Raw genomic sequence first — 11,488 nt, 5'->3', positions numbered from 1 at the left:
TATGAGTACCACTGATATCTTCCCAGGGTGTCTCGAAGGTGTCACTTTCAGCACCTCTGCTGGGGCCGAGCCGCTGTTTAAGCAGCAGCTCAGGGCCTCCAGAGTCAACGGACACGTGCAGCTGCAAACACATGGCATGTTTATCCATTTGCTGACCATGTTAAACTGGGCACCGGAGGTGTGAAAGTCTCAGCGTGGCTGCCTTGCGTGCTTCTGATCTGTGAAGACAAATCAACTCACAGATAGCTTTATTGATGGACAACTGGCTGTCTGGGGGGCTGTGGGAATACTGTCGCTTCACGTCTGGGAAACAAGTGACACTAAGGGGATGTAATTTTTTAAAAAAAAGACAAATAATAGGCTACAACTATATCCAGAGAAAAACTAGTGAGGTACTTACATTGGTAGCGGTGTTTATCCACTTATTCAGGATGATGAAACTTCATAGAGCACCTGATGGGAGAGGAAAGGGCATGCTGTAAATGACAGTTTTAGGAGTCTTTTAGTCAAACCATGATAGTTCACAACCTCAACTCAAGGTCCACTTACTTGCTTGTATCATACCTTTCCACTGTATCACACATGCTGATGAAGACTTTGATATGGTTGAAAGCTCAGAAGCAAGCAATAAGTTGACTGTCAAGCTCAAACTATTTGTTTTCCTGAACATTTTGGGGGGAAATCATCCTACTACTCATGAAAGCAAAGGTAGGACTTCAAAGTGTTGTGGTTATTTGTCCAAAAAAAAATGGTTATTCAAAAAATAAAACTTACATCAAAATACATCACCATGCTGCCTCTCTCTTGCTCCAGTGGTCTCTTCCTGGTGCATCACCTGACACTGACACACCTACTACCTTTATCATCTCACCTAACAAGTGCCTGATCTGCTGCTTAGTGCCCTTACTAGTGTCTATTGTGCAATTGTGACAGCGCACCACCAGATGTCGCTCCAACTTCACCTCTGCTGAAGATCGGGCTGAGACTAAATGATTTCATGACAGTGTGATGAGGTTCTGTCTATAAGTATAATACTACTAATACTCATTATGAGTAACGTTTGTGCATTAAAGACTGTAAAATGATGTGCAATAACATATGCTGGACACTTTGTGCAATAATCTGGCATCTGGCAAAACTGGCATCTCGCCAATATACATATTGTATTTTTGTATATTGTACTATCTTTTATATTTTGTATATTTATATTGTATTATCTCTTCATTAGCACCTATGGGATTGTCACAATCTCATTTCGTTGTACTACACAATGACAACAAAGGGCTTGAATACATTATAATACAGCAGCAAAGTGGATATTTCGGTGTTAGAGGGTTGTATGTTTGCATGTTTTGTATGTTAAATAATTATTTGTAACAATAACCATTACTGTTATATAAATGCAGTGGAGTAAAAAGTACAATGTTTGCTTCTGATATGAAGTAAAATTGTTATACTCGAGTTAAGCACAGGCGCCTTAAAATTGTAATATAGGACCAGTAGTGAGCTTCACTTTCCACCACTGTTATAAATAGAATACAGCTTCATTTTATAATCATTAATAACATTCAAGTCCAGAGACTGTTGGTTCCTAAATGATGTGTCTGTCTGTCTGTCACAGTTTAGTCTGTCCTGATCTGCCTGGTGATACAATCTGAAAAGCACCAACTGGGTCATGATTATTAATATCTGTGGATCATCCTCTGCCAGGCAGCTTGTTTACAAACATACTGTTATGAGGGAGTCATGAGGGGGAGTGGGGGTAACTTCACCCGGGAAAACTTTTATTGGGCACACACACACACACACACACACACACACACACACACACACACACACACACACACACACACACACACACACACACTCCCCTTTGTGCTCCTCCTCCTCTGAGCTCTGGGCTCATTTAAAGGCAGCAGTCCTCTGGCTGGAGGGTTAGTTCAAGACCTGCAGGAGTTCAGCACACAGGAGGACACAGTGGGACTTTACACTGAGGGACATATATATATTTATATAATTAATATATATAACATTTATTTTGGATAATCTCTAATCTGATTACTGGAATAATGAAGTCTCCAAAACTGAAACCTCAAGGTAAATATAAATTTATTTTTCTATCTTTATTTATAATAACAATAAGATGCTTTCATTGTCACTATATGTTCATTTAAATACAATATTCCAGTAGGAAATATTGTATTATGACCTGACCATGATTTTTTTTCTTATATTATATCTTTAATAGGTCTAATGGGTTTATGATCAGCCTCTCACTCATCTGAAACCTTATTGATCCAAAAAATATGTTTCTCTTAAATATAAAGTAATAAATGTCATGCTTTTTCTGTCTTTTCCTTGCAGCGAAATAAGTATTTAAATACAATATTCCAATAGGAAATATTTTAATATTAACCTTCATTTAATGTTTTTTTTTTATATTGTAATACTTTAATTAGGTCTAATAAGTTTATTATCAGTCTCTAACTCAGCTGAAACCTTATTGATCCCAAAAAATATGTTTCTCTTAAATATAAAGTAATAAATGTCATGCTTTTTCTGTCTTTTCCTTGCAGCTAAGTTGGTGCAGGAGGAGGACCTGAGCGACGTGCTGTGTGAGTTCGACGCCGTGATGGAAGACTTCACGTCGCCGGTGGAGAAGCGACACTTCAGGTACGATGAACACCTGAAGACGATGAAGAGGAGGAGCAGCGCCAGCGTCAGCGACAGCGGCATCAGCGACTCAGAGAGTGAGTTAGTGATCATGATGATCAATTATTATTATCTATATATTCAGGGACACATATATTTGTGCAGGAAAGGTTCAAGCAGTATCTTAAAATTGTGCAATAAAAAGTGCAAAGTGACACCTGAGACTCCAGAATGGAGATCAGGTACTGCAGATATTATATAGTTATGATTTGTTTTCTGCATCTGTCACTTGTGGTTGATGGTCTGAAGGAGTTCTGCCCATTTTGCCACAAGATAAAGTCCCAAAAAGTCTGTCTTTTTATCAGAAACTCATGCATTTTGCCTCATTTATGCTCCTTCTCTACTGGAGTCAGTGTTACTTCTCCTGCTCCTCTTCACTTTGGTGATGATGAATTATTATTATTATTATCTATATATTCAGGGAGCATTGACACATATATTTGGGGCAGGGAAGGTTGCAGACAGTATCTTAAAATTGGGCAATAAAAAGTGTAAAGTGACACCTGAGACTCCAGAATGGAGATCAGGCATTGCAGATATTATATAGTTATGATTTGTTTTCTGCATCTGTCACTTATGGTTGATGGTCTGAAGGAGTTCTGCCCACTTTGCCACAAGATATAATCCCAAGAAGTCTGTCTTTTTATCAGAAACTCATGCATTTTGCCTCATTTATTCTCCTTCTCTACTGGAGTTAGTGTTACTTCTCCTGCTCCACTTCACAGCAACATCTTTGTGTGCAGTTTCTTATCATGTGCCATCAAGAGGGCAGCGGGGGAGGCTGGCAAACTGTTGCATCCATGCATGTACGCTCTCACACACAATTACACATCAGCACAGAAAGAAAGAGAGGGAGAGAGAGAGAGAGAGAAATCCTTGGATCACAGTCCAGAGATCTGGGCGTCAGATTAAGCTGCATATTTTGGCACACCTGCCCCCGTATTGTGGCTGCTCCTCTAAAGTTTTACTGTCATACATTACTGTATTACTCTGTTTTAAAAGTCTGCTTCACCAGCTGGAGAGCTAGCTGGCCTCAAATGTGATAGCCTCATATGCTGACACGCAGAGAAAAAATATGCCTCGGGTCCCCATGAGCAAGGATAGTTTCCCAGACACGTGTGAGTGGGTTTGGACGTCCAAGGGGAAGATGTGGAAAGATCTTTTATAGTCTTCAGCCTTCTGGAAAGGCTGTTTGTGGAGAGGGGACGTCCAGTTAACTGCAGACTAGAGTCACATGCATGATAGATTCAGGCAGTAACGCTGGAGTTTGGTAGTTGCATAATAACTTGGGTTCCAGTGGTTTTTTGTGAGAGTATCATCAATACCCACAATGTTTACTATTCCAGCTACAATTATCACATCACCACTATGATCATGCATTAAGCAACACCAGTGATAAATGCAGAGGGAGGGTGTTCGGACCTGCGTCTGTGGTGCTAATGAGCTTGTTGATTTGCTCAAGGGATCAGATTCCTGCATGAGCTCTGTCCTCTCCATGGCAGTCTAATGAAGAGGGACCTGTCCCACGCAGGGACGAGCTATTGTGTTGCAGCCTGATGGATGGACCGACTGTTGGACGTGCTGATAAATGACGCAAAAACGGTGCAGCGGGGTCTCATAGATCCACCCTAGAGCGTGCACGTGAGATAGAAAGAATGTAGAAGAAGGAGAGTGTGAGTGGCAGAAATAAAAAATGAGAAAAGAGAGGGAGTCATTAATGTTAAGGCCACAGCTCTGAGTGTGTGGGTGTGTGAGGCCGGGCGCTCCCCGTTGTGTGTGGCGGCTCCTATCTCACGCTGTGTGCTCAATGCTGAGTGGTGGGAGTGGTACAGGTCAGAGAGGGGGGAGCGGGTAAGTGGTCGACATCTGAGACATGGTTAAGGTCCGCTGGAGGTCTGCACAGAGGAGCCAGATAGACGAGGACAGCTTTAAGTGCTGCCTAATCTTCTTTTTGTCACACACACTTACATAGATATCAAGGTCAGGACACTTTTACCAAGATTCTATACTTCTACAACTAGATGTGAATTAGAAAAAAGTTGTTTTTAGTGAATGAAGTACAGGAAGCTGCATAAAGTCTCTTCTCTCTTCCTCCAGTGAAAATGTGTTATGTCATGTGGTGGTTTGAAATATGGATCTGGCAGAGTGAAAGTGGCCATTATATCATTTATGTAAGCATCTGTTTAGAGTTTGGGTGGTACACGGGGAGACAGAAACAGCGCCCGAACAAGAACATGCCCCGCTCTGGTATCAGACTTCAAACGTGTCAGAGATAAATCTTGCTTAAGAGCAGGGGAAGAGTTGCATGAATTCAGAGGCGTCTCTGCCCGGGACAACCCGTTATATTGCTGTCACTAAAGTGCCACAATGGAGATTTAGTCGCTGAGTTCAGGTTACACGTTTTTTTGCTCTGGGTTTGTTCAGTCAGTGCAGGAGAGCAGAAACTGTTTCTACTCATATCTTCTCAGGGGTCATCAGCGTTGGCGTACAGTTTTTACAGCAGAGACTTGTACACTTACAAGCACATGCATGTGTGTGTGACAGGCCACAGAGGAAGGGTGTCATTAGAGGAGAATGCAGTGATTACACCCTGAAGCTGCTCCACTGACACAGATCAGATTTGTGTGTGTGTGGGGGGGTACAACGAAAAAAGTGAACGTCAACTTAATCAAATCCGTCTTTATTTTGTTTTCCTTCCTTCCTGGCAGGTGCAGAGTCACTCAACAGAAACAGCTTCAGCTTCAGTGACGAGAGGCTCAACTCCCCCACCACCAGCTCACCTCCTCTTATGTCACCAAAACGTGAGCGACACTCCTCATTCAGTTTGCATACCAACAACTTTTACGGTTACTTACTCTGGCAAAGCCCTGGGCTGCAGACAGATTCTGTAAAGAGACATGAGTCAGTGAGATGTATTACAAAATATAAATCAATATTTATTTTTATTTATTTAGCAGTTTGTTAAATAGTCACAAAGTTTTATCTTTATGATTCGTGTACATTGACACGGATTTCTCTTTTTTTTCGTGACGCTCAGCACAACTTTCAACAATGTATTTTTTGTGCGTTTTCCTACGAATGTCCAGCAACACTTGACGCACGAATCAATTTCCGCTCCAGTTTAAAAAAAAAAAAACGACTTAAGAAAAGATCGACTTTGTTAAGATTAGGCAACAACACTACTTAGTTAGGTTTAGACAACAAAACTACTTTGTTTAGGAAAAGATCGCGGTTTGGGTAAAAATAACCCCGCAAGTGGCGTAACTTAAGTACTGAAGTTACGTGACAAAGTAATCAACTTTGACTTGTGGTTTCACGCGGGATACGAACACTGGTCTCCTGGGCAAAAGTCCTGTGCTTTTTGCTCTCTATACTTCGCAGTTCACAATTACGTGGATTACATGAATTGATTTTGTGAAATTCGCATCTATGTACACGAATCAATATGTTAAACTTTGTGACTATTTCACGAACTGCTGTGTGACTGCAGGGCTGGATAATGTGTGTGATTAAAGATGCTTATAACTCTTCGCTCTGCTTAGTTTTGAATCTGAATCTCTTTCTTTCCCCTCGCAGCCAAACTCGGAGACACTAAAGAACTGGAGGACTTCATCGCCGACCTTGACAGGACATTAGAGAGTAAGTGCTAATGCAGCCTAGCTGTCAGAACCCCTGATGAATTAGCCCTCACTCGCTGGCGCCACCCGCTACTCGGGATTAACGGGAGCGTTTGTTCTCTATGTCAGCTATGCTAACGACCACTCATAAATTGACACGGGAGTCCCTCCCCTTAGGTTTCTAAGAAACAAGGATGTGTCAGGACGATGAGGGATCCGGGGCGTGTTATGTGGACCGTGAGGCCTCTGGGGGGGTGAGAGGCAGCGTATTGCTTTTCACCTGTCAGTCAACTCTGAAGCAAGTGCTGCAACCAACACCATGCAGTCTGTGCACGCCACATAGCACTGTGAACTAGGGATGGGCAGATCAATACTGTGGTATCGATACTTTGATACTGACAAGTTAAACTAAAAAAAATATCGATAATAAAATTATATAAATACAAACGTGGATGGCTGCATCACTTCTAAATGTTTTTACTACTTTTATATAACGTTTGTACCAAACCAGCCCTGACATATTTAGCTGTCCCGTGTCACATGATGCTGGCAATCACATCAGAACCTAGTGCACAGTAAATACAGCAAGATGACAACAACAAGAGTATTTAATAACTATTTTTTTACACTTAGTGGCACAAACATTTTTATTTAATTGTCCTTATATTTATTTATTTATTTATTTATGGACGATATGTGTCATGTGATTTGCCTTTAAATGTAATGATTTTTTTTATTTTCAAAAAAATTCATTTAAGAAATGATCTGTATCGTATCAGTAAAATTGAAACAAAAATTATCGGTATGTATCAGTTCCATCCTTTTCTCCCAGAGCTCTGCATATGTACATACATGCATGAAACTGTAACCTGAGAGGGCAACAGGGCGTCGTTTAGTAGCTTAGAGAACGTCACAGGTAATAGACACACATGCTTCTTTACTATGAAGCTTGAGAGTGTTTTAACTTGCATCAGAGTATAAGGAATGTGTTGCTGGTGCAAACCTGGGCTGAACTGTAAATGTCAGGAATGGAATGAGGCTGAAGTTGAAACATTTTCCTTATTTACATGTTTTTTCCTTTCCTTTCCACCGCCCTGCTCTGTTCTGTGTTTTGGCCACTGAATGTCCGTCTTTCACGGCTCGCAGGCGTCCTGTCGCTGTGTTGAGCTGGACATGCAATCAGCCAGTCGGGCAGTCGGCCAGACCCCCCTGTTAGCCCCACAGAATAGCGTGTTTATGAGGGCCACCAGTGTTTACGATGACCGGCCTGTAAAACAGAACGTCCGCCCGCTCTGAGAATAGAGCTGGCGACCGAGGAGCCCGTTTTAATCATGTCTGTCTGTCTCTTCTTAGGCATGTGACACGGAGGCTCACAGTCAGGTTGGAGTGTAGCCATGAGGGAAGGAAGGAGGGAGTGGATGTCTGGACCCCCCCATTGAACACCGAGAACCACCCAACAGGATGGAACAGCAGCTTCCAAGTGGCTCCACCTCGGCGTCAGGTCCAGCTAAAGTTAACCCAGCACTAACTCCGGGCCACCTGGCTACTGGACTGCAACATGGGTCAAAATTAGCATCGAATGGGGAACCTGAGGACAAGAATACTTCAGCAGCAATGATGTAACGGACTCCATGAAATGTCGTGAGGAATGAAGACGTGGAATATGCGCTGCAAAGAGTCACTGGGACATTTATTGTCAGATTCACAAATCACCCCACAGATCAGATTACACTCCCTCATCCAAAACTTGAGCTGGAAGAGTATTTAAAAAAAAAAGGCTTTTTATAATAGAAATATATTGTATTTTATAGAGCTTCTTATTGTAAATTTATCTGTCTTTTTTTGGGGGAAATATATTTTTGTATCTTATGTAAATAATAATTCTATTTGTTGGTATTAACAGGACAGTCAGATTAAGGTTTGACACTCGTTGACTGGAATAAAGTTGGTTATATGCTTAAATGTGAACTGAAAACTTAATCCCTTCTGGAAAAAAACAAACTGGAAAGCAATATATGTATTTAATACAGCTAATGCCTGCCAGAGATGATATTAAAGTTTGAAATATTGTTCTTTTAGTAACACGGGCCTCCTCTCTTTATTTTGGACTTGAAACTTCTGCGGCTTCTGACAGGATGTTTCAGTAATCTGAATTAAATGTGCAGCTGTATTTATTTTACTTTCTCTCCTACAAGCCATTACAACCTGCCAATGTAATGCATCCATGTAATCCAATAGCATATTTCTCATCTATTTCATAAAAGTTTTATATCTATACTAAAATCAAATCGCATAAAATAGTATTGATTACCTCCAGAAGCCGTGGAGCACAGTAGGTGAGGAGCTGCTGACTGGCTGAATTGGAGCTGTAACGCAGTGGGGATCTTTGAATGACAGCTGGCTCCTCACCACCTCCTCACCATCTCAGCACTTTATTAACCCACCAACACCACTTTCCTGGTTTGTCCTTCTCCCCGTCTCTCTCTGTGTGTTTCAATACTGATCTCCCTCTGATTTTTTGGCTTCCTTGGAAGGCAAACCAAAGACTCACCCAAAAAAGACTGCATGTATTAGTGTAGGAAGAGCGGGGACATTCACTTCCTCCCGAGAATGTAAAGTCATACATGCAACAACACTCAGCCACAGACACACTGAAATAGATATTACACGTCTCTTACCTTCTGTGCTCATTAATCAACCATTCGACAAAGCAGCGACTTACGTAACTTCTGTAGCAACAGGGTCTATTTCCAGAGGTGGAGGGAGACCGGAGGGTGCGACCCCTTTCTGGCCCGGCAGCAGGTGTGGCTGAAGTAATCTTGTGTGAGAGGCACCCCTCCGTCTGCTGACCACCAGGGGTTAAAGGTCACTAGCTATGAGCAGATACACTTCCATACTGGTTCCATGGTGGCGGTGCAGCAGGTGCAAACAGACTTGGGACCACAATCACATGTGATTGACTCTGTTTCATGTACGTTACTCTATAAGCTACTCAGAGCATTAATATAGCAGCAAACAACTATTTGCAATGTAAAGATATAGATGTCTAATGTCTACCTGAGCAGAGAATGAAGTCGTTCTCCCTCTGTGTGTGTTGTAATCAGACCCATTCTCATGGGAAGGCGTAAACACAGCGCGACATTTCTTCGTGTCATATCGCATTTTAGGGATTTAACGTTGTGAAACGGCTTTTCGCGTGTCATTTAATGTCACATCGTTACCCTGACACAGTTGCGTTTGGTGAGACCAGGCTGTGTTGTCCAAGTTTCTCCGTGCTTTGTTTACATAGACAGGCTGGCTGTAAATGCCTTTTAGTGCATGTGAATATTCACGTATTGTGTGAAAGTACTCTTGACAAAAACAAGAGTTAGAAAAAATATGTTGACGTGCAAATTAATCGCTCAAAAAAGTATGTAATGGCCTTTAGTCTCCAAGTTGAGACAACCCTGCTTACATCACTATGGCATCATTAGGGTTATTTTCTCAGACCTTAGAGAGCTCTTTCTAGAGCCACAAAAGACGTTGCACAACAGTTTTCACAGGCTTAGTGGTGCTTCTCTTGATGACAAACTTCTTCAACTTTAATGTGGCTCTACGTCCTCACTTGGCCACTAGCTGTATGTAAAGGAAGACATCATGATGCGCCTCCTTTCCTTCAGACAGTTACTGATCTCATCTGAGCTGATTTGTGCTGCAGCCTTTGATTTTATTTCCTATGAAGTCTCATGTTTTGAAGAACTCAAATGCCCACAAGCTGAGAGTGTCTCACAGCTGTGCACAGCTGCCGTTCACAGTCAGTGGATCCAGCCAGCCGACTAGCAGTGCGTGCCAGACTGCTTTAATCTGATGGCAGGAAGCTGGCATGGAGATGCCCGTCTCCGTGTTGTTTCTTCAGTACAGTTGGCAGAGGGAAGCTGTGGGCACTACGCCTCTGTAAGTCCACCTATCTGCACTGTTCTGCACCACGGATCAGCTGGCACTGATCTGAGAGACCATGTTGACACAACACATGATCCTCTGAGGGCAGCGGGTGGGATGCCCTTTCTTCTAAATCAACCTCCCCATTTGGCAGAGGATAGCATCTTTTTGGCAGCATGGGTCAGTCCTGTAGAAGTGTTGGCTTTGCCAGTGGACAGTCTGTATACATACAGGGCTGGAAGTGTGGGAAAGTATGAGACCCGAGCTGGATAGAAGTTAACTTAGGTATTTTTTTATTGAGAGAGAACCCTGTAGACGGTAGCTGTTCACGGGCTGCAATATGGTGTTATTGGGGCAAGCTGGCGCCGTCATTTATGTCCACTAACAGTGCTTGTTTTTGCCTTGACAGGCTCTGATTGTTATTATAAGTGTCTGACATTATGGATAGAGTCTCGCTCAAGGAGAAGTCTCATTCTGAAATCTGGCAAGGTGACGACTAGTGGAATACAATCATGGTGGAAACGCAAGTCCCAGCCGGACTGAGTTTGTTGTGTTGGAGTACAGAAAGCGTAGCTTAGTGTTATCTAAAAGATTTTCAATGTCATGGCTGAATATTTAGTTTATTTCCACAATGTGGATGAGGTCTTTGAATCCGATGGCCACCCGTATTTATTAGAGCAAGAATATACGGATATTCAGATTTCACAACGAGACTTCTCCTTGAGCAGGACTTAGACACAATAACAAACAGACCGGATCAAGAGAAAGGTCAGAAAACCGATCATTTCTCTGAATTTCTCTTTCCATATTGTTGACAGAGACTTATAATAACAATCTGAGCCCGTCAGTGGCAAAAACAAGCACTTTTAGTGGACGTTACATTATATTGACGCTGCTCACCTGCCCTCGCAGCTCGTTTTTACAGCTGCCGGTTACAGCGTCAATACTGGACCAATTTCAGAAATTGTTGTCCCCGTTAGACACTTAGACACAAAAACATGGAAAATAGGGTTCAGGTTGAAAAATACAGAAGTTATCCTTCAACTTCTATTTGGCTCGAGTCTTCTACTTTCCCACACTTCCAGCCCTGTGCGTATACGGGCTGTCCACTGGCAAAGCCAACACTTCTATACGACTGACCCAAAAATAAGGTCTAAATTGAAAAATACCGAAGTTACCCTTTAAGGGGACACAGTAAGGAGAAGGGATTATAGGAGCCTTCATATATAGAAAGCTGAGGC

General features: G+C 42.3%; 1 protein-coding gene and 1 long non-coding RNA gene across 2 annotated transcripts; one reads left to right on the top strand and one right to left on the bottom strand.

The window, feature by feature from the left end:
• Positions 1–29: 29 nt before the first annotated feature.
• Positions 30–826, bottom strand: LOC141781822 (uncharacterized). Its single transcript, XR_012596952.1, has 3 exons — positions 775–826; positions 401–453; positions 30–218 (listed from the first exon to the last, which is right to left on the bottom strand). It is a non-coding gene; the product is annotated as an uncharacterized LOC141781822 (long non-coding RNA).
• A 1,106-nt stretch (positions 827–1,932) lies between these two features.
• rgcc (regulator of cell cycle) lies at positions 1,933–8,411 on the top strand. Its single transcript, XM_074657673.1, has 5 exons — positions 1,933–2,097; positions 2,577–2,750; positions 5,421–5,513; positions 6,289–6,351; positions 7,683–8,411. The coding sequence occupies exons 1-5, from the start codon at positions 2,070–2,072 to the stop codon at positions 7,688–7,690; spliced, it is 366 nt and encodes a 121-aa protein (XP_074513774.1). The 5' UTR covers positions 1,933–2,069; the 3' UTR covers positions 7,691–8,411.
• The last annotated feature ends 3,077 nt before the right edge of the window (positions 8,412–11,488 follow it).

The sequence above is a fragment of the Sebastes fasciatus genome, chromosome 14 (genome assembly GCF_043250625.1).
Source record: "Sebastes fasciatus isolate fSebFas1 chromosome 14, fSebFas1.pri, whole genome shotgun sequence".
Taxonomy (NCBI): domain Eukaryota; kingdom Metazoa; phylum Chordata; class Actinopteri; order Perciformes; family Sebastidae; genus Sebastes; species Sebastes fasciatus.
This window is presented reverse-complemented; position numbering and strand designations above follow the sequence as displayed.

Coding starts and splice junctions, on each gene's coding strand:
- rgcc (XM_074657673.1), top strand. CDS start 2,070: ATGAAGTCTCCAAAACTGAAACCTCAAG. Junction 2,751..5,420: donor CGGCATCAGCGACTCAGAGA/GTGAGTTAGTGA, acceptor CCTTCCTGGCAG/GTGCAGAGTCACTCAACAGA. Junction 5,514..6,288: donor TCCTCTTATGTCACCAAAAC/GTGAGCGACACT, acceptor TTCCCCTCGCAG/CCAAACTCGGAGACACTAAA.